The 20,894-nt window shown below is 65.3% G+C and overlaps 2 protein-coding genes and 1 long non-coding RNA gene across 12 annotated transcripts; 2 read left to right on the forward strand and 1 right to left on the reverse strand.

Moving 5' to 3' along the window:
• Positions 1 to 992: 992 nt before the first annotated feature.
• ACBD4 (acyl-CoA binding domain containing 4) lies at positions 993 to 9,762 on the forward strand. 3 transcript variants are annotated; one of them, XM_075171196.1, is made up of 10 exons: positions 993 to 1,171; positions 1,280 to 1,400; positions 1,490 to 1,574; positions 1,642 to 1,762; positions 4,373 to 4,486; positions 5,681 to 5,787; positions 6,557 to 6,707; positions 8,183 to 8,352; positions 8,813 to 8,857; positions 9,180 to 9,762. In XM_075171196.1, the coding sequence occupies exons 1-10, from the start codon at positions 1,102 to 1,104 to the stop codon at positions 9,288 to 9,290; spliced, it is 1,095 nt and encodes a 364-aa protein (XP_075027297.1). In that variant the 5' UTR covers positions 993 to 1,101; the 3' UTR covers positions 9,291 to 9,762. The 3 variants fall into 3 exon arrangements, with proteins under 3 accessions (XP_075027297.1, XP_075027295.1, XP_075027296.1); XM_075171194.1 differs by lacking the exon at positions 4,373 to 4,486 and having other exon boundaries at positions 1,007 to 1,171; XM_075171195.1 differs by lacking the exons at positions 5,681 to 5,787; positions 6,557 to 6,707 and having other exon boundaries at positions 1,010 to 1,171.
• A 1,789-nt stretch (positions 9,763 to 11,551) lies between these two features.
• Positions 11,552 to 12,659, forward strand: HEXIM1 (HEXIM P-TEFb complex subunit 1). The gene has a single exon (XM_075171197.1). The coding sequence runs from the start codon at positions 11,720 to 11,722 to the stop codon at positions 12,629 to 12,631; it is 912 nt and encodes a 303-aa protein (XP_075027298.1). The 5' UTR covers positions 11,552 to 11,719; the 3' UTR covers positions 12,632 to 12,659.
• A 287-nt stretch (positions 12,660 to 12,946) lies between these two features.
• LOC142091821 (uncharacterized) lies at positions 12,947 to 18,035 on the reverse strand. 8 transcript variants are annotated; one of them, XR_012676888.1, is made up of 4 exons: positions 17,887 to 18,035; positions 17,336 to 17,431; positions 17,036 to 17,202; positions 12,947 to 16,211 (listed from the first exon to the last, which is right to left on the reverse strand). It is a non-coding gene; the product is annotated as an uncharacterized LOC142091821 (long non-coding RNA). The 8 variants fall into 8 exon arrangements; XR_012676884.1 differs by having other exon boundaries at positions 17,336 to 17,434; XR_012676885.1 differs by lacking the exon at positions 17,887 to 18,035 and having other exon boundaries at positions 12,947 to 14,395; positions 15,619 to 16,211; positions 17,336 to 17,866.
• Positions 18,036 to 20,894: the final 2,859 nt, after the last annotated feature.

The following is a 20,894-nucleotide window of genomic DNA, read 5'->3' on the forward strand; positions in this document are numbered from 1 at the left end:
GGGGCACAGGCTCGCTGTCCCGGGGCACTGTCCCGGGGCACAGGCTCACTGTCCCGGGGCACTGTCCCGGTGCCCTGTCCCGGGGCACAGGCTCGCTGTCCCGGTGCCCTGTCCCGGTGCCCTGTCCCGGGGCACAGGATCGCTGTCCCGGGGCACTGTCCTGGGGCACAGGCTCGCTGTCCCGGTGCCCTGTCCCAGGGCACAGGCTCGCTGTCCCGGGGCACTGTCCCGGGGCACAGGCTCGCTGTTCCGGATCCCTGTCCCGGTGCCCTGTCCCGGTGCCCTGTCCTGGGGCACAGGCTCGCTGTCCCGGGGCACAGGATCGCTGTCCCGGGGCACTGTCCCGGTGCCCTGTCCCGGGGCACAGGCTCGCTGTGCCGGTGCCCTGTCCCGGGGCACTGTCCCGGGGCACAGGCTCGCTGTCCCGGGGCACTGTCCCGGTGCCCTGTCCCGGGGCACAGGATCCCTGTCCCGGGGCACTGTCCCAGTGCCCTGTCCCGGGGCACAGGCTCGCTGTCCCGGGGCACTGTCCCGGTGCCCTGTCCCGGGGCACAGGCTCGCTGTCCCGGGGCACTGTCCCGGGGCACTGTCCCGGGGCACTGTCCCGGGGCACAGGCTCGCTGTCCCGGTGCCCTGTCCCGGGGCACAGGCTCACTGTCCCGGGGCACTGTCCCGGTGCCCTGTCCCGGTGCCCTGTCCCGGGGCACAGGCTCGCTGTCCCGGTGCCCTGTCCCGGGGCACAGGCTCGCTGTCCCGGGGCACTGTCCCAGTGCCGGGTCCCGGCCGCGCTGCAGCCCCGCCCGCAGCCCGCAAGGGGGCGCCGCGGTGTGACGGGCCCTCGCGCTCCTGGGTTGCTGCACGCTCCCTATCCATCCAGCAGGGGGCGCGCGCGCCGCGCCTCACCATTGGCTGCGGCGCCCAGGGAGCGAAGGGGCGGGAAAGGGGCAGCGCGGCCCGTTTCGGAAGCGGCGCGCTAATTGGGCGCGGAGCAGAGGGGCCGATGGAAGGCGGGCGCTGATTGGTCCCCGCGCTCTCCCCTCACGGAGAGAGGCACGCACCGGGGCCGGGGCCGGTGTCGGTATCGGGGCCGGTGCCGGCGCCATGGAGGAGGCGGGTTGCGGGGCTCAGTTCCGCGCTGCCGTTCAGGTTATCCAAGGGCTGCCCCGGAGCGGTGAGTAGGGGCCGGGAACGGGGCCGGGGAGCTGCGGCCGCGGCGGCGGCCGCGGCCGCAGCGCCCCGGCCCCGTTCCCGGCTCCGCTGAGGCCGTGTCGCGTCGTAGGTTCCTACCGGCCCTCCTATGAGGAGATGCTGCGTTTCTACAGCTACTACAAGCAGGCGACGGCGGGGCGCTGCCAAGGCCCAAGGCCCGGCTTCTGGGACCCCATCGGCCGGTACAAGTGGTAAGGCCCCCGGGGGAGGTGGAGGGGTGGCCCACTTCTGGTCCGAATTACCCCCCTCCTCCCCGCCTCACAGCCGCTGTCACCCGCAGGGATGCCTGGTACAGCCTGGGGGGGATGTCCAAGGAGGAGGCGATGGCAGCTTATGTGGCCGAGATGAAGAAGGTGGCCCAAAAGGTAACAGGGAGGGGGAGAGTGGGTGGGGTGCTCGGTGGTGCCCGTCGCAAGCTGCATCCCTTCCCAGATCATTGACACGGTGCCCATGGACGAGACGACGGAGGAGATGTTTGGGTACTTCATGCCGCTCTATGAGGTGATCCACGACATGCCCCGGCCCCCTGAGGCCTTCTTCAAGAGGAAAGAGGGTGAGTGGGAGCCTCTGCACTCTGCTTGTGCCCAGCGCATCCCTCACCTCTGTGCCACACTCTTCTCTCCCAGCACATCACTCCTGCTGTTCCCCGCTTGCTTTTGCACCGGTATGGCCATCACCTCTGGTCTCTGCTCTTCCCCAGGGCACACCCTTCTGCTGCTCCCTGAGGGGGGACAGGACGGACGCACCATGTCCCTTCTGACTCCCCTGCCATGGCACAGCTGCTGCCGAGGTGCTTGTTCGGGCACCACCAGACAAGTGTCTCGTCAAGTGACGCAGGTGTCTTCAGTCTGGGCTTTCTCTCTGCAAAACTTTCAGGAGAGAACTTGAGATTTGGCTTCCAAATGCCTCTTGGCCCAAATCCCTGTACACGGTAGAGCAGGGGATCAGCTCCCGTGGAGCGTTGCGGCAGGGAGGCTGTGCTTTCTCTTGGCGTTGGCCCACCTCTGGGCAGGGCGGGCTGTGTACAGGGAGTGCAGGTCATCTGATGTAAACATCTGGATAGGCCAGCCAGTTTTTGCAGTAGAGTGGATGTGGAGAAACTGGGGTTGAGAAACGGGATTACTGGGACTGCTTTGTGCTAGAGAAGAGTCTTTCCCAGCCCTTTCCATGCCTGTGGCTGCCACGTTGTGCTGAGAGGTGGCTGGGGGACCTGTTGCACCCCTGGAGCAGGGCAGTCCTTGGTCTATCTGACTTGTGAGAAGTATCCGAGTGCGTGAGGGGCTGGATGTGGCCGTTCAGAAAGGTGTCGGCTACCGCGGGACGAACCTGCCGGCTGCATGTCTGGAGGTTTGGCTGTGCCGCATTTCCAGCAGATTAGTTCAGCAGCATGTGAGCTTTTGGGATATATTCGCAGCGGGTGTGTACACTGTCAGTGCTTTACTAATGTTGGAAAGAGCGCTGACAAAGAGACTTGCTCCCTGCCTGTCCCCAGGCATCTGTCCTGTGTCTGACAGCTACTGTCACCCCCAGCTTCCAACGAGGATGCCGAAAACATGTTGCCTGTAAGGCTTGGCCTCAGGATGGCTCCTCCTTCCTGTGGTACCCAGGTGCTTTTGTTCTCCATTTTGATGCTGAATCTCTTTAAAAGGCAAATAGACTTAATTTTTCTTTGGAACATAAAAGCTGGGTCTAAACTCCTGGTCATTACCTGCTTGGGAGTGTGATCCTGCACTAGTGTCACTTATAAATGACACTGTCACTTAAATCTAAACCTGGTAGCATCTGTGGAGCGAATGAGCCCGAGGTACCTGAAATGGTGGTTTAAACTGCTGAACTTCTTAAGCTGTTGAATCATTTGTGTTAAAAGTTCTCAAACCCACCTTCGGATCTTGTGCGATTGCAGTTTTTGTTACCAATAATCCAGAGGAGAAAGCTGATTTTAGACGCTGCGGCAGGTGAGAGCAGAGTGTGGCAGGCGCGGGGCCCTCGGCAGCTGCAGAGCTTTTAGGGGCAGAGGTGCTGCGCAGTGGGAGTCCGGGCAGGTTTGGTTTATTTACAAAGTCAACACACCGTAAAGTGGCACTTGGAACCCAAATCTTGAATGATTCAAAGTCCCAATGGGTCTCCAGTCAGCGGAGCTCTCACCAGCGTCTTGTACGCGTAGGCCAAGACTCTGAAGCAACTGGGAACCAACGATTAAGCCCTTCATGCACAGGCCTGATGCCGCGCTGCCAGCCCCGGGGCCGGTGTTGGAGCCAGGCGGTGATGTGCAAGGTGATGGGACCCCGCCTGCGCCCACCCACCTCGTGGGGCAGGCTCAGGGGTCACAGCACACACGCTGAGGAGGGATCTGGGGACAGTGACGGTCCCTGAGCAGAGCAGCCCTAACTCCAAGGGCTGCCCTTGTCCCCCTCGGGGGATTCAGTCACCTGGGCTGGGCTCTGGGGGGTCCCGCAGCCTGGGCCTCCTGTGATGGCGAAGGCAGGTTGGGAATGGTGGAGGTGTGTAGGCAAGGCGCAGGCAGGGCAGCGTTGCCACATACCTGCCTGGCCTGGAGCAGGGAGCAAAGTCCTGGGGGCCGCTGGAAATGCTGCGTGTCTGGGCTTAACCCCGTGGGCTCCGCGGGGCGGTGGGGAGAGCTGGATCCTTGGGCAGGCAGCTGCCCCGGGCCCTCTCTGGGGTGCTGCTGCCTGCTGAAAGCCCTTGCAGGCGATGGTGGCGTGCGCTGCCTAGACAAGGCTCTCTCTTCTTGCGTCTGTTCGTTACCGTGGGTGTGCCATGTGCCCTGCCAGGGAACGAGGACAGTGGCCATTACCCATCAGTGTTTACCCAGCTGTTAGCCAGTGCTGATCCCTCTGCCTGCTGCCGCAGAGGCTCGGGGGACAGGGACTCCCTGCCACCCCTGGGTGAGCGAGACGGTCTGCACGGGGTAGACCCTGCTGACCGGTTGAGTTTGTGTTGATTCCCGGGCCGTCGGCAAACGGAGCCAGCCCCTCTCCGACTGTCTGCCTGCGCGGAGCCGGCCTGCCTGCCTGGCAGGAGGGTGGCCCTGCGTCCGCATGTCCCCCAGCCATGCCGGCAGGGAAGCAGTGCTGAGCCCAGCCCGCAGAGAGCCTGCGCCTGCAACGCTTTAATTCTCCTCTGCCCCTTCCCCTCCCTGCAGGCAGTCGGGAGCGGACGGCCGACCCCAGCCAGGACGACCCAGCGAGCAGCCCCGCTCCAGAGCGCCCTGAAGATGCCCTGCCCGGGGAGCAGCAGAACAGGCAGCACGTGCCAGGTTGGTCTCCCTGGTGTGGCCAGCACCCAGTAGAGACCCCGCGGAGGAGGCACCGGCGACGGGGCTCGCCTCTATCTACCCGCAGAGCTGTTGGCTTCCGGCATCTCTGGGATGACCCTGCCGGTGTTTCAGGCGCTGCCTGAGTCACGGCGAGCTGGAGCTTTTCGTGGGTCCAGCTCTCGGCGCCGTTCTCGACGCCGGGGTAATCCTGGGTGTGTTGGTTTGACTCTGCGTTGCTCTTGCCTGTGCAAAGGGGCCTGATTCTGCTAAACCGCAGTGAGAAGGCGAGGGTGTTTCCCTGTGGACTGGGAAAGTGTCACCCTGGAAGGTCCATGTTCCGGGAGGGGATGTTCTCCCTCGGCTCAAGCCAAGTTTGCCCCTTCCGCAGCTCCGGGAGCCGCAGTGCCGAGCCCCAGCCCTCCCTGCCTGTGCCATGGCTAACGCCTTGGTCCCGGCTTTTCTTGTGCAGCCCCTTGTACACTCACCCACCCACTTCCTTGTGCCTCCCTCGAGGGCACGCGTGGCTCTCCCGGCCCGGAGGGGCCTCTCGCTGTGCCCGGGGTTGGGCAGGGTGCTCCGGGGAGGCGTTCCTCCCTCCCGGCCCGGCCCTCCCCCGAGGAGCATATATGGTCACCGAGCGAGCGCCTGCATCCAGGCCGTGCCCATCCTCGAGTGCGCCTGGGCTGGCAGCGTGCGGGGAGCTGGGCAGCGTCCGTGCCTGCGCAGCGGCAGTTGGCGTTGTGCGAATGGTCCCTGCCAGAGCAGCCAGGGCTGTGGATCTCGCTGGAGGGGCTCCCCACCGTGCCGGGGTTTCGGCTGGCCGCCGTGGCAGCCCTCTCCCCAGGTGGGAGCTGCACACGGACAGAGAAACCCACCCTAAAATGGCACTGTGTTGGGGCGTGCCTGCTCGTGGGCGGGGCTCTGTGACACTGTGGGCAGGAGAAGGGGGAATTCAGTCCTTGGATTCACGGCCACGATCTGGGGGGTAGTAACAGAGCTGGTTTCTTCCCCCTCTGTGCCTCAGTTTCCTTCTCCTCTTGCCTCGCCTCGTGCACGTAGACGCTGTCTTCCTGCCCGCTTGCAGAGCTGTTGCCTTGCGGCTGCGCTGAGCTTCTGCTGCCCTCCGGACACGGCCGAAACGCCTCTCTGCCCCGCCGGTGCTGCCCGCGGCTGAGCCGTGTGCTTCCCTTCCAGGAGGTGGGCTGGCTCCTGCCACCGAGGCACTTGAGAGTAGCCAGGTGACCAGTGACTCCGAGGGGGACGTGTACTGCGATACCCTGGAGCAGATGGAGCTTGAGCAGGTAACGGAGGGCTGGGAAGTGCTGGGGTCCTGCCGCACCACGGCGGAGGCTTTGCCTGCTGCCAGCTCTGCACGCCACCGCGGCACTGCCACGCCGCCGCTTGGCACCACCATCCTGGAGCCCAGTGAGACTCCCAAAACCTGTGGGGCCACCCGGCTGCACCCCTCTGTGCTTTGTGTCCCTCTTGCAGCCTGGTCCCCGTCACCGAGGGGAGGCTGAGGAGCCCTTGGTGCACCCTGGCACCACCCACGGCCTCATCCTTCCTGCGGCACAGCTCCAGTGAGGCACTGGTGGGCTGCCGGGGCTGAGCGAGGCCGGTAGTGCCCGAGCAGGGCTGGTGCGGGCGCCTTGCTTGCACCCCTGCCCTTCGCTCTCTGCTCCCTGCTACCGGGCAGCTTGGCTGCCACCGGCAGCGCTCGGCACTTGAGGTGCTACGGCAAGGCTCGGCGGAGCCAGTGGGCAGGAGGGAGGAAGCCGCCCGACTGCCTGGTTCTCCCTGGAGCTCTTTGGCCACCTCGAGCCTGGGCACCTCACTTCTCTCTGGGGTTCTGCTCTGTTCACCTCCCAAACCATGCGCTAACTGGTGTTGCTGGTGGGATTTGGCTTCGCCCAGCCCCACGCACCCTCCACCACCAAAAATGCCACCGTGGGGCAGGGGGAGAGACACCACCACCGCCCTGGCGCTGCCTGCCTCTCACCTGCCATGCTCCTGCAGCCCCCGGGGAGGGGAGCGGGGGTCTCAGGGCCCTTCTTCTCTCCCCTCGCGCAGGCTGGGCAGCCGCTGGGTCTCTCCCCGAACGGCGTCCAGGCTGGGCCTGAGCCCCCAACGCCCCACGGCGCTGGGCAGGGAGAGCGGGGTGAAGGCAGAAGACTAGAGGGGAGGAGCAGCGCTGGCCTTGCAGCCCTTGGCTCTGAGAGAGGTGGGTGCAGCGTTTGGCTCCTGCGCGCCTTCCCGCTGCTCCCTCCCCACCTCCCGGCAAGCAGGGCCGGATGTCGGGGGGCGTGGGGTGTCTTTGCGGGGGCTGAGCGGAGAGGTGAGGGCTGCGCCCATCAACAGGGAACAGAGTTTGGCTCTAGCACCCAGGGGTGTGTCGTTCAGTAGCCGTGAGAAGTCCTGAGCGTCCCCTCTCTTCATCCCTTGGCCCTCAAGAAGTTCAGTGTCTTTACCCCTCTAGGACATGTCCCCTGTGTGGCCCGTTTCTCGCTAAATTGCCTAAATTTGGGGGATGTTCTGCTGGCTCCTCTTCAGCAGCCTGGCAGGGAGTGCGGATCCCCGGCTGCCTGTGCCCAGCTCCTGCCCATGGTCCCCGCTGCCAGCGCCTTTGCCCAGCGCCTTTAGGTGTGGGTGGTGCTGGGGGGGTGAGCTCTCCCCAGGAGGGGAGCGGGTGACGCTGGGCCCTGTGTCCCCAGAGGCGTGGGTCCCGGGGACACCCCGTTTCTGCAGTACCACTTGCCTAACGCCACCTGCCGCTGCTGCCAGCGTTTGGGGACAACCAGGCCCCGAGCTCTGCCACTGCGGAGAGGGGACGAGGAGCCTCCTGCCACCCTCTGCGACTCTCCCAAGACACGTCCCGGGGGGCTTTCTGCTCCAGGGTGGCACCGTCCCCCTCACCTGTGGGATGGCAGGGGTGGTGCCACCGCCTCACCTGGGCACAGCCCACCCGTCTTGTGCTTATCTTCCCCCCGTTATTGTTTCCGCAAACCCTCCCGGGCTGCTTGACCTTGGGAGTTAACTTGTAACGAGGCCGATAAAGCCGGGCTGGGCTGTCCCCCGGGGTGCCGGCGCGCGCGGGGGCTGGCAGCGAGCCCCTGCTTGTCTCCCGCTCGCAGCGCGGATTATCCGGGTGCTTGCCAGGCCGCGGCCAGGCTGGTCTGGGGCCTTCGCCAAGCCCGAGGGCCTGGCAGGGAGGCAGCCGCGCAGGCAGGGCATCCTGCTTGGCGTTCGGCATCATGCCTTTGCCTGGTGAAGTGAGGTGACCCGCATGCACCGCTGCACCCACCACATCGGTGGGCTAGAGGTCACCCACTGCCACCACCACTGCGCTGGGGGGACGTGGTGGCCCATGTCCCCGGGGACAGGCCTGGTGCCGGCTGGTGGAGGGGGATATGGGCTGCTGGGCTGGGCTGGGGGCTCCTGGCTCTGCCTGGAGCAGCTGCGGTGCAGGCAGAGCCGGCAGCGTGCGGGCAGCCCACGGTGCGGTGCAGGCACCCAGCGAGATCCATCACTCGCTGTGGGGCCACAGCGCAGAGAGTGGGCCCTGCCAGCCCTGGGGGTCCTCGGGGAGCGTGAGGCGGTGCTCAGCCTGCCCTGCCTGATCCGGATGGGCAGCACTGCCACACACGCTGTGTGCCTGCCCCGCTGCCTCTGAGCAGCACCCGTCTTTGTGCCCCACAGATCTCCGGCTCGCTGGGGAAGAGGAGGACGCCGGGAGCGCCCCTGACCTCACCCAGGGGCTGCTGGTGGAGCTGGACGCTCGCGTGGCCAGCACCGTCCGAGCCTTGCAGGACGACATGCGGCGAGTGCTGGAGCGCCTGAGCGAGCTGGAGGCGCTCGCCTCCGCGCAGGTATGCGCTGTGCCGCGCGGGGAGCCGCTGCACACCGACGCTGGCTGGCAGGGCCGCGATGCCCGCGCCGGTGTAGGCCAGGCGGGCTGGGCTTGGCTCCAGTCCCTGCAGACAGGCAGCGCGGGGTGGCCCAGGTGAGGAGAGACCTCGGGGTTTGGTGACACATCCCGGCAGGGTGGAGGCTGGTGCTGCTCTGATCCGCCCCGGGGTGCAGGCAGGGGGCCGAGGTGCAGGCAGGGAGCTGGGGGGCAGGCAGGGAGCCGAAGTGCAGGCAGGGAGCTGCTGCCCCCGTCATCCCCATCGCCCCTGGGGTCCCGGCCCGGCTGCACCATCCGGATCCCTGGCAGGAGCCCTGAGCGGGCTCGCTTCTCCCCATTCCCTCCCTCTCCCAGCGACGCGGGGGCTGGAAGGGGGGGGCCCAGCCCCACCTGCACCCCAAACCCTCTCCCCTGTCTTGCAGGAGGACGCAGCGGGGACCAACCCTGACCAGCCACTTGCTCCGCAGGTGAGTTGGTGGTGGCCCTGCCACCCCACGCTGCCCACCCCGAGGAGCCCGGCTGCCCAATGGCCCACAGGGGCCTGGGAACGGGGGAGGGGGGGCAGGTCGGGGAAGGATCCCTCAGCAGGAGACATCCCTGGGGACGCATGTCCGGGCACCACGGACAACAGTTTTGGTGTGAGATCTCCATAGGATGACAGACGTGACAAGGACTGTTGGGCTGTGACGGTGGCCTGTCTTTCAGTGGAGGGCTGGGGGGGGATGTTTGGTCACACCGGTGACACTTCTGTCCCCCTCTCCACACCGCTTCTCTCTGTCCCCTCACCAGGCAGTGTCCCCGTGGCCGCTGACCATCTCCCCACGCACCCTGCTCTTCCTCGTCACCTGGCCCTTCGTCACCCAGTGGCTGCTGCGCCGCTGGCAGGGCAGGAAGAGGTGACCGCCACGGCCCCGCCGGCCCCGAGACGGGGCGCAGGACGGCCCCGCCGGGCTGCTGCCACCCCTCCTTCCCCATCCTGCTTAGCACGAGCTGGGGAAGCGCCACGGGATCGACGAGGGAATCGCCTCACCCAGCCACGGGGTCTCCTGCGGGCCGGGACCCCAGCCCCGAGGGAGGGGGAGCCACCACGCACCGCCGATTGCCACCGTCACTCTCAGGGTCTCGCCAGCACCGCCGGGATGGCAAAAAGGACCGACCATCCACGGGGAGCGGGGTGCGGGATCGTCCCTGTGCCCCAAACAGGATCCCGGGGGATCCCCTCACTACCGCACACAGATGGACCGGCTGCCCGCCGTGGCCCTGGTGTCGGGCAGGCGGCGGGGGACAGCCACCGTCCCCGTCCCCAGAGCCCGGTTCCATGAAGTGCTCGAACATCTGAACCTGCCTGAATTAAAGTTGCCTTTTCAGTCCAGCCCCGGCCGCCTGCTGCCCTGCCGCGGGGAGGGGACAGCCGGCTGGCACCGCGGTCGCCCCACTCCGGCCTGGCCGCCCCGCTGTCCCCGCAGTGGGCAGAGGGGCACGGCGGCAGCTGCCTGTCCCTGCTCCGGCCGCGGCTGCCAGGTCCCTGCTGCGGGGACCCCCAACCCCTCCTCCCACGCCGGGTCCCGTCCCCATCCTTAGGGTCCCCACCTCCACGCGACACGGGTGGCGGTGCCACCGCGGGCGTGGGCGGCTGCCGGCACCCAGCGCAGGCAGGATCCGGCGGGCCGAGGCCTCAGGTGCTGCCAGGCCGCTGCCAGCACCACCTCCCGCCCCGCTTCGGGTGACCCGGCGGCGGTGGCCGGCACCGGGGCACCCCCCGCCCGGCCCACCCCGCCCGGCGGCGCTTCCGCACGGGCAGACGGCGGCTTCCTGCCCGCGGGGGCGGCCCGGGGCGGGGGGGTGGTGGGGACCCCCGGGAGCCCCCCTCGCCCCGGCGGTGCCACCCCGAGGGTCCCGGCGGCCTCTTTCCCCCGGCCTTCCCGCCGCGGCCCCGCTGCCGTCGGGGCGCAGCCGATGCGGGGGGACTGGGCAGGGCAGGGCCCCCCGGTCCTGCTGCCGCAGCGGGTGACACAGCCCTCCCCTCGCCCTCCGTGGACCACGGATCCCTCGTGGGCTGCCCCCCTCCCCCCCGCCCGTGGGTCCCCAGGCCGTGTGTCCCACTGGGTGGCCCTCCCCGCCATGTTCCCCCATAGCTCCCCCAGGCCGTGGGGCCCCGGGGCTGCCCCCCCTCCCCGCCATGGCGCCCCCACAGCCCAGCCCCGCCCCCACCGTGGGGTCCCGGGACCGTGACGGGAATGACGCCGCCACCGCGGGGGTGGCGGGACCAGGCCCCGGGTCGCCCTGCCCCCCCTTCTGCCCCCCGCCCCCGGCGTCGCGGGCGGACCCCGCCGGCCGGGATCGCAGCTCCGCACCGCCCCTGGAAAAAAGGGACGCGGTCCCTTTAAGGAGGGACTTCTTTCTGCGCAGGTTTGTTTACATCTTCCTCCGCGCGGCTGCAGCATTCGCCGCACCCAGCGCAGCTCCGGGATTCCTCCGCCTACCGTCTCCCCCCTCAGCCCCCCCCGCCCCCCCGGGGGCCTCCCCGCCGCCCGGCCCGTTACAGCCCCTCCGCTCCGGGGCCGGGCCGCGGCCGGGGCGGAGGGGACGCAGCACAGCCCGGCGACTCCTCCGCGCGGCGGGGACTTCTTTCGGGCTGCCCCACGGGCTCGCCGCGGGGGGGGGCGGGGGCGCTGCCCTCGGCGCGGCCCTGAAGGTCGCCGAGCGCGCGCGCCACCGCGCACGGGGGCGCCCCTCCGCGCGTGGTACGGCCCGGCCCCGCCCCCTCCCCTCCGGATTGGCGGTGCCCCGCGCGAGTGACGTCCGGCGGCGCCAATCGCAGGCCCCCTCCCGCCGCGGCCAGGGGGCGGGGCCCAGAGGGCGGGCCCGCCCTTCGCGCCCGCCGATTGGCCGCGGGGCGGCACCGCCCGCGTGCGGGGAGCCGTAGTGGCGGCGGCGGGCGCGCGGCGGGGCAGCGGCGGGGGAGGGGCACTGCGGGTCCCGGCGTGCCGCGGGGCGGGGCGGGCAGCGCGCCTGCGCGGGGCGGGGCGGGGCGCGCGCAGCTACATAAGGCGGGGGAGCGGGCGGGGAGCGGCAGTCGGGAGCAGGCGGCGGCGGCGGCGGGTGGCAGCGCGGGGCGGGGCGGGGCGCGGAGGGGGGAGGCGGCGACGGCGGCGGCGCGTGCCATGCGCGCGGGGGGGCGGGCCCGGCGGCGTTAACCCCTCGGCGACCGGCGGCGGTGACCCCCGGGGCCTCGGCCCCGCGCCATGGCCCGGGCGGCCTGAGCGAGCGGGGGGCGGCCCCATGCGGCGCGGGTAGCGCCCGTCCCCGAGGGAGCGGAGCCGAACGCTATGGCCGACGCGGCGGCCGCCGAGCCGGGGCCGGAGCCCCAGTGCGAACCGGAGCCCCGCGGCGAGCCCGAGCCGCGGCCGGAGTCCGAGCCGGAGCCCGAGCGCGGCGACGCGGCGGACGGCGAGGCCGGGCGGCTGCCACCCCCCGGGGCGGAGGAGGCGGCGGCGGAGGGCGCGGGCGGCGCCGAGGGGCGGCCGTCGGCGGGCGGAGCGGCGCGTCCCGGCCTGGGCCCGCGGTACCGGTCGTCGGTGGGCCGCGCCGAGCAGTGGCCGGTGAAGAAGAAGCACCGCCGGCGGCCGTCGAAGAAGAAGCGGCGCTGGAAGCCCTACTCGAAGCTGAGCTGGGAGGAGAAGCAGCAGTTCGACGAGCGGCAGAGCCTCCGCGCCTCCCGGCTGCGCGCCGAGATGTTCGCCAAGGGGCAGCCGGTGGCTCCCTACAACACCACGCAGTTCCTGATGGAGGACCACGACCAGGAGGAGCCCGACCTGAAAACCGGGCTGTACCCGCGGCGAGCGGCCGCCAAGTCGGACGACACGAGCGAGGAGGATTTCCTGGAGGAGGCGGCGGAGGAGGACGGGGGCAGCGACGGGATGGGGGGGGACGGCAGCGAGTTTCTGCAGAGGGACTTCTCGGAGACCTACGAGCGGTACCATGTGGAGAGCCTGCAGAACATGAGCAAGCAGGAGCTGGTGAAGGAGTACCTGGAGCTGGAGAAGTGCCTCTCCCGCATGGAGGAGGAGAACAACCGCCTGAGGATGGAGAGCAAAAAACACGGGGGGGAGACGGCGGAGACGGCGCGGGTGCGGCAGCTGGAGCTGGAGGTGGACAGGTTGCGAGCCGAGAACCTGCAGCTGCTGCGGGAGAAGGACCCGCCCGGGCAGGAGAAAGGCCCCTGCAAGCCGGGGGAGTGACACTGGGGGGGCGCGGGGGGGCTTTTTACAGCGGCGGGGGGGGCGGCAGTTCCACATCTGTACAGACGCGGCGGACCCTTTTTAACGGGGGGGGGAGGGAGGGAGGGGAGCGCAGCCGGGGAGCGGGGCCCGGCGCCGCTTCGGGTGGCTGCGGGGGGGCGGGGAAGGGGGGGGGGGGTCGATGTATCGGTGGTGTTTGGGTTACGATTGTGGGTGGGTTTTTTTTTTTTTGTGTCTAAACCAAAAGAAGAAAAAAAAAACAAAAAGATCCCCAGGAAAGCTGTAAATTGGCCAAAACTGACTATAAAAAAAGTATAGAGGTCTAATAAATTTAATTACTTGTAACTGTAACGGTTTCGGTGTGATTTCTAGAAAATATTCACAGCGGCATTCCAGAGCGGAATACGTTCCGAATTATTTTCATGCTCTGTGGTGGTGTCTGATTAAAATTAGCTGTAATTTCTGACTTAGCCCTTTTTGTTATTCCCCCCCCCCCGCTTATTTTCAACGTTAATCCTGCTCGATGAGTCGAAATAGTTAAAAATGCCTGGGAGAGGGATAACAGCTCTTAATATCGTGTGTACGCTGGACACCGCTTGCACCTCCCTGATGCTTTAATAAGCTAAAGTACATTTGTTTGCCTAAAGGCTCAGTTAAACTTAACTCGTTTCCTGCCAGGTCTGTAGGGACCCAGGTCAGTTTGCTGAAATTGGGGCAAAAACTGCCTAAAAAAAATGTAATTTAAGCTACAAGTGAGGGAAAACCTTAAAGTTTTGGAGCAGCCCAGGGAAAAGTTTTGGTAGTCAGCACTTGGCCTCCGAAATGGCTGACGAGGAGGGATCGGCGGAAGGCGAAGGCTGAACCTTCCATTTCCCTGGTGCCGTACCTGAGAGGGGAAGGAGAAGAAAAAAAAAAAACAGGAGAAGCTCCAGGCAGCTGCGTGGTCTGTGGGATTTTTGGGGGGAAAACAGGTAAATTAAAGTGTTGGAGGGGCCTGAGTCTGCTCTGGTTCGTGCTGTGGCGGAATCGAGGGACATCGGGCTCAACATCGGGAGCGTGTGTTAATGGAACTTGTACCTGGGGAGCCCGGGGAGCAGCTGGGGTAACCTCCCCCCCCGCTACAGCGCAGAAAAACAGTTTTTTGTTAAAAAAAAAAAAAAAAGGGTTGAGCTCTAGGGGAGGAGGAGACAAAGGTGTCCCCAGCGCCGCTCTGCTCAGGGTGGGCAGCGCTGGGGGGTTTAAAGCGGCTGCTGCCGAGGGACTCGGCTTTAAGGATCACGCCTGATTTTTAACACGAGCCTGGCCACAAACGACCTGCTCTGGGGCGTACGCTGGCATCGATGGGGAGGGAAAAAGGAAACTATTCGAGGGCTACTTGCTCAAGAGCCCGGTAGCCGCCCGCGCTCCCTTCCCCTCTGCCATGACATCATTCGGCAGAGCCAGCGCCCGGTGCGGCAGCGGAGGGAGGCACCGCCGCGCCGCCCCGAGCCAGACCGGCGGCAAGGCACAGCGAGAGGTAACGAGTTAATCAGGCTCTCGCTGGCTGGGAAGAGCGGCGCCGAACCCCGAGTCCTCCTCGTTCATGCCGGGCGCTTCTTTCCAGCGATTTCTGTGCCCAGACGAGCGATTCCCTCTCCGTATCCGTGCTGCCTGCGATTTTCGTTTTCTCCTGGGGCAGGACGACCGCAGGCGCGTGTCCGATGGCACTAACTCCGGCGGTGGCTGCTGCACTTCGCGAGTACCACGAAACGTAGCGCTCAGCACCTGCTTGGTGTGGAAAACTTGGTATCAGGAAATATTATTAGTCAAATGTAGCACAACGGTTGTTACAGAGGGATGGCCGGCACCAGGTTTAGCGCAGCCGCGGGGTTTGCCCTCCATCTACTTACCCCAAACTTGTTACATTTAACTCCTAGGGATAAATAACTTATCTGCAAATGCTTCAACAAATAGAACTTAAAAAAAACCCAAACCCTAAAAGTACCATAATGATCAACTCCCCAACCTGCTTTGACCCCACCAACTCTTCCTACTTTATTCTGTTCTCTGTTTTAATGAAGACGAGTCTTCATACGAGCCCGGTTACCCCCGATCCCCGCTTCAGGAGGTGTTTAAGAACGGCACGTCTCCTTGCAAAGGCTCATTGCTTGCAAACCTCCTGGCAGACAGGGACTGACGGCACTCGGGGACCTTTGAAACCTCCGCGTGGATCAGTAACGGACGGGGAGCGCGTCCGCGCTTCGCCTCCCCGGCCGAGGGGAGAGCTCGCCCGCCTGAGCCTCCCTGCGAGCTTCGCCTGGAGCCGGGCTCGGGGCCGGTCCAGAAGAGATGAGCTCGACTGCAGCTCAACTGTTTGAGAGGAACAAATAAAACCTTAGAGATCGCCAGAGATAAAGGTGCCGCAGCGCTGGCTGTGATGTGGTATCAAAAGGCAGCAATTAGTCCCTCCTGACGAGAAGGCAGCGCGCTGTCTTAACTAGTGGAGGGCAAGTACCTCCCTGGAGGGCAAGGCAGCCGCGCCTGCCAAACCTTTGAAGCACATCCCTTCCCTCCCTACCACCACTTTGGTCTTTCCCGGGGTTGTTTGAGCCAACTGGCCTTTATTCCGGCTCCTCCGGTGAGCCCAGGAACGCCGCTGGCACGGCAGCACCCCTCCGATCTCCCCGAACGGACTGCGCCTCGGCGCGGAGCCCGCGGCGGCAGGAATCTGCCTGTCGGAGCTCCTGCCCGTCCCGACCGCGGGGCCCAGCGGTGGAAGAGGCTCGCCGCTGCTCCGCCGGCTGCGGGAAGACAACGCCGACACCGGCTTTGCGGCAAGCAGCCTCGGAAAGACGGGGCGTGGAGGGACCCTCTTGGCTAAAGGGCTTTCACAGTTCCTCCCCTCGCAAGGGTCTCCCGCTTGCTGAGGAAAGGATTGCGTTTCTGTCCCGGGGAGAGGTAGAAATTATTGCACTAACGCAAAAGAATAGGGGACTAAAATATCCCACCTGTGGTTACAGCCATTCTTCTTCGTTGCAGGGCGAAGCGGCGTAAGGACAGAGCAGTTCCCTGAAAACGCTGCTGGCTGCAAGAAAATTAAAAAAAAAAAAAGGAAGTAGTCCATCTTAACAGCCCCTTAATGCCGCAAGTTGGTGTGAAGTGAAACCCGAATCCTGCCCCTTAACACCGGCTGAAGGGAACGCGCAGCTTGCCTTGCCTCACCGGCTGAAGGTGTTCCAAGGAGCCGGTTGCCGGTGCTCACCGGCACGGCAGTTGGGTCCCAAAATCCGTTAAACCCGGCTGTTTGATGTTCCAGGTTTTATAAAGCAGGGACACGGTGCTGACAGTAACGCTGTTGTCCTGCCTACGACTTAACTTGCACTAATTGCATTTAATTTCGTTAGCTTTACATTCTGAGGATATACTTACAGAGCTGTTCAGGATATCCTGGCGATTCTCTTTGTCACAAGGTGAGTGGCGTTTTGTTAAAAAAAAAAAAAAAAGAGGAGAATCTGCGGCACGGAGAGCTCCGCACCCAGAAGAGGTTTTACAGCGCTCGCCGATGAGGCCGTCGCCGAAAAGCTGGCGGCTTTCGGTCCATCTGTAACAAATCAAACCCTGGCTGTTAGGATCAGGCCCTTCGTGTTCGCTCCCTTCCTGCTCCCACCCTACAAAAAACCCTCTAACACCACAGCTTGAACTAAGCGTAACCCTGATTAGTTTGGCAAAATCAACTTGAAATTAGATCTTCAGCTGTCGTGCGAAGACACACACGCCGATAAACCTCCCAGCTTTTATAATGCAGCAATTTATAAAAATACGAAGCTTCGGAGTTCAGGACCTAATAAAGCAACGTGGGAGTCAAAAATTGTCAGCAGAGTCATAACAAAAAAGCATTTTCTTCAAAAGAAGAACACCAAGTGCATAAACGTAAAACAATCCGGTTTTTAACTGGAAGAGGCCACATTTGACAGCGCCAGCTGCACTCAAACCAGAAGCCTCCAAAAATCTCACTGTTTTACATCTAAACCAAGTCCCGTTAATACCAGGGGATGAGCCGGCATTATCTGCCTTTCGCAGAGGGAAGAAAACGTGGCCGAGTCACTCACTTAAAGAAACTCGGCCTGTAACGCAGCCGGGAACTCAACCCAGGCTCACCGCCTGCCCCAAGCCTCACCGCTCATCGGGGAACCGAGCGCAGAGGCCATCAGCTCAAAAAACCTCCCCAGCACCCAGTTTTTTTTTTTTAAAAAAAAGAGAAGTTTCTTTTCCTAAAAAACAAGCTCCCCCCCCCCCCCCAACTTTGCACAGGGATAAAACCCCACTCGGTTATTTCCACAGCCCTCATTTCCACCAGCCAGAGGAGTGGCGTTTATAACTCAAAGACAAGGTTCGTTCCAGTTTATTATCAGCTTGAAAAGTTACCCCTTCGGCCTCGGCAACAGGCACACGCTTTTGTTTTTGTCTCTCCAAGCGCCACAGCGGTAATTGCTGCCTCGGTAGACGGCAGCAGGCGAGGGGAGGCCATATTAACTGCGATCCACTGGATCCGGCCAGGGAGAACCCCCTCCAGGAATCCGGCCGTGGTTTGGCTGAAATGTGTGAAACAAAGGATTAAATTCGAGGGATTATTTTTTCCCCGACACAGTGTATTAAAAGGGTGTTGTGCGATGGCACGGAGAACAACGAGCAGCTTTCACCCTTCCAGGAAACGTGTTTCCTTACCCAAATTTCACTTTCAATATAAACCTGGGCTGTTCCTCCCCACTTTGCTCCTACCGGGGGTCAGTCAGAAGCCAGCCCTGCAGGGAGCTCGGGCTGCTGCTGTCGAGCAACGTTCAAATACTGCTTAACGCCGATTTTGCTAGAAAAATGTTACCCCCCCCACCCGCCCCCAGCATTACAGGTGAGGCCGGAGCCGAGGCGCCGCTTGCGAACGGAGCCACGACATAAAAAACCCCGGAGTCTGAGGCGGGGAGGGCCGGGCCGGGCCTCCCCCCGCCCCACCGCGCACTCGGACCCCGGGAGGAGGCCGCGGCGGCGCTCCGGGCCTCCCCCGGCTCCAGACGGGGCGCTCCCGGCAGGGACAGGGCTCCCCCCGTCCCCGGAGCCCTGACAGGGGGAGCGGCCGGTGGCGGGCGCGGCGCCGCCGCCCACCTCAGGGCCGGCGGGGAGACCCGCGCTCCGCTCCCGGGGAAGGGAGGCCCGGCCGGGCCGCCCCGTACTCCCGGCTCGGCGCCGCGGAGGAGCCCCCCCGCCAGTCCCCGGCCGCTCACCGGCCTCACCGCGCCGCGCACCCCCGCCTCCGCGGCGGGCAGCAAGGCCCGGAGCCGGCCTCCGCACACACAAAATGGCGGCCGCCGCTCCCCCACCGCCCGCTCGGCCGCCATAGCCGGTGCCTCGGCCCTGCCGCCCTTCCGCCAATCAGGCGCCTCCGTGCGGCTACTCGACGGCTTGGCGGAGCCAATGACAACGAGCGGCGTAGAGGAAGAGGAGGGCGGTGCCTCCGCCGCGGGGGCTTATGGGGGCTGTAGTCCTCCGCCGCTGCAGGGCGGCGGGACAGGGCGGCTGCAGACTCGCTGTCCCGTGATGCCGAGCGGGGAGGGCCGCATCCGGGCGCGGCGCGTTGCCATGGCGACGGGCGGGGCGGAGCCGCCCGGGGGCTGAGGGGGGCCGGGCCCGGGCCCCCGCCCCGGCCTGCGCTGCCGAGCGCTCCCCGCCCCGCTGCCGCCGCGGGGCGAGGGGACCCGGGGCCGAGGCCTCCGCCGCGGCGGGGCGCGCTCCCGCCTCCCGTAGGCCCTGATGCCACCGGGGGCCTTGCAGGGCGGCAGGGGCCGGGCGCTGCGGGGCCTCCCCGGGCTCCCCTCGGCGGGGGCAGCGCCTCGGTTGGGCGGTCAGGGCCCGTCGGGCTCCGGGGAGGAGGTTTTTGGCCGGGATAGAGACACTGAAATCCGGCCCCGGGTGCCGCCCGGTCCGGCCTGGCGGTGGCACAGGGGGCCGAGGCCTCGCTCAAGCGGCCTGTGCGGGGGGGGGGGGGGGGGCGGCTCCAGGAAGGTCCCTGGCTCGAAGCGGGGGGTGCCCGGCCCGCAGGGGGGACCCCAGCTCCAAGGGAGGGTGCCCGGCTCTAGGCCCGGCGTTCTGCTTCAACAGTCTGGTGCTTAACTCTTTAATGCCTCTCTCCTCCTTCAGAACCGTTCCCGGATCGCAATTAGCAGACACGGATCGCAATTAGCAGACACGGATCACAATTAGCAGACACGGATCATAATTAGCAGACACGACTCCCCGTGGGGAACATGGCCCCTTCGGCCGGCACGGTGAGAGCTGACGGAGGTGGGGGTTCTTGTCCCAAATTGTCTCTCTGCCCAATTCCAGCTCGGCCTCCTCCTCCCAGGCTCCATCTTGGATCTCAAGGAGAGGAGCGACCCAAAGAGCAAAGTCGATGCGGAGCTTTTCCAAGTGTTTCCCTCGGATTTTTCCCAAAGCTTGCCTCTGGCACTGGAAACGCTCCTTGCAAGCGGCCTCGCTGGCTGAGCTGTGGGTGTTACGGATGGGGTTTTCCGTCTGCAAGTATGTAAGGCAATAATGTGTATTTTGGGGATCAGGACACATAAAAGGCAAAAAGAAGCAATAAATTTTGCATAAAGGCAAAAAAAAAAAGGCTTTCCGTAGGAAGGCAGACGTCCTGGACTTTCCTTTCTTGCAGGGAAGCGTGGGGCAGGCTGGGCCCAGGCCGTGTCCCCCCATTTTGGGAAGAATGATGCAGGGAATCGGCCTGCGCAGCCGCCTGAAGCTTTTTGAATCAAGTTCCGCTCTTACAAAAAGACAAAGAGGTTTTTTTCTGGGCCGGCAAACCCCAAAATCAGCCCCCCCCCCATGTTATTTATGATTTTAGTGAGTGGGGGTTAATTGTGCTGAACGTTTTCCATCTGGAGGGTTGGTGTTAGAAATGGCCTGGCTGTTCCTGAACGGAAAAGGGGACGGGGAGGTGTAAAATGGGCCAAATGTTGGGATTTGGGCAGGGAGGAGGGGGACATATCCACCTCTCCCCCTCTGTCTGTCCCAGTACGACTCTGCTGTAGATTCGGGGGACAGTGGGGGGGGGGGGGCAGAAACCCCCTTTGCAGAGACCCAGGGGGGCTGTGAACGAGGCTGGTGACGTTGGTGCCACGTCCCGGGGAGGGAGCTCCCCGGTGTCACCCCTGGCGTGGGACTGGGTGCCCCCAGCCCCTCTTGGGACTCTCCCCGTCCCCGACGGGCACCGTGCCGGGGCGGCAGCACCGGGAGGTGCGGGCAGGGCCGGCAGCCAGTGAGAAGCCCGGGCTTGCCCCGCTCCGCGGCGGCAATGGCAATGGCTGACACGGTGCCAGGGGGCCCTGGCGCAGCCCCTCGCCTCCTCCGGAGGGGTTTGTCCCTGTCCCCTCCCTGTCTGGGAGATGTTGGGATCTTCACGGGGGGGACAGGAGGGAGGCAGAGCCACGCTCCCCGGGATGCTCCCCGGCCACGGTTGTTGCTCCTCGCACCCCCTGATCTCACGGGGGAGCGGTCGGGTGTGCTCCCGGAGCCAGCCCACCCCTGCAAACCGGAGGACCCCCTCTTTTTTGGGGTGTTTTCTGTGTGGGGAAACATGGCTTTGGTAGCTACTCAAGGACACGCCAGTCCCCAACGAGCGCAGACGGGGTTTGACTCCCTGCGCGTCCCATTTCCCGGGTTTTTGTGCCTTCAGAGGGTCGGAGCCTGACAACAGCCCCCTCGGTCACGGCCGCCTGTGGCATGGGACCCCCCCCCGCCTACTCCTGCCCTCCCCTTGCCTGCCGCTGCCTGAAGCAGGGCGGAGGCGCAGCGGGGGGGGTTCGCAGGAGCAGGGGAACCGCCTGGCGTGCTGATAACCCGCACCTCCCGGGGCGCTGAACTTATCTTTCGGCCCGTAGCCATCCCGGCACAGCTGAGCCGCACACACACACGTGCGCCGAGTCAGCCAGCGCCCAGCTCCGGCCCCTCGGTCACTTTATACCGGCGGGACCGACGGCGAGGTTGCCACATGCGATTATTTTTTTGGCCCTAGTAGCCCACGGGGTTGGTGTAGGGGTCCGGAGGCAATCCCGCTCCCCCGGGTGCTCCGTGAAAGCGCCGGCAGTCCCGTCCCGAGCCGCTTCGCTTTCCCCGGGCCGGAGGAACAGGCTGGGCTCAAGGTCCCGGCGATGCCGGGGGCTCAAGGCTGCACGGAGGAGCCGGAGGATTTGGCATCCAACCCGGCGCGGGGACAGGCTGATCCCCGAGCTGC

This window comes from Calonectris borealis, chromosome 22, assembly GCF_964195595.1.
Source record: "Calonectris borealis chromosome 22, bCalBor7.hap1.2, whole genome shotgun sequence".
Lineage (NCBI taxonomy): Eukaryota > Metazoa > Chordata > Aves > Procellariiformes > Procellariidae > Calonectris > Calonectris borealis.

Excerpts from the sequence above, each read along its gene's own strand:
- ACBD4 (XM_075171196.1), top strand. The coding sequence starts at position 1,102 with ATGGAGGAGGCGGGTTGCGGGGCTCAGTTCCGCGCTGCCGTTCAGGTT. Across the intron at positions 1,575-1,641 it reads TGAAGAAGGTGGCCCAAAAG|ATCATTGACACGGTGCCCAT; the intron begins GTAACAGGGAGG and ends ATCCCTTCCCAG. Across the intron at positions 1,763-4,372 it reads CTTCTTCAAGAGGAAAGAGG|GCAGTCGGGAGCGGACGGCC; the intron begins GTGAGTGGGAGC and ends CCCTCCCTGCAG.
- HEXIM1 (XM_075171197.1), top strand. The coding sequence starts at position 11,720 with ATGGCCGACGCGGCGGCCGCCGAGCCGGGGCCGGAGCCCCAGTGCGAA.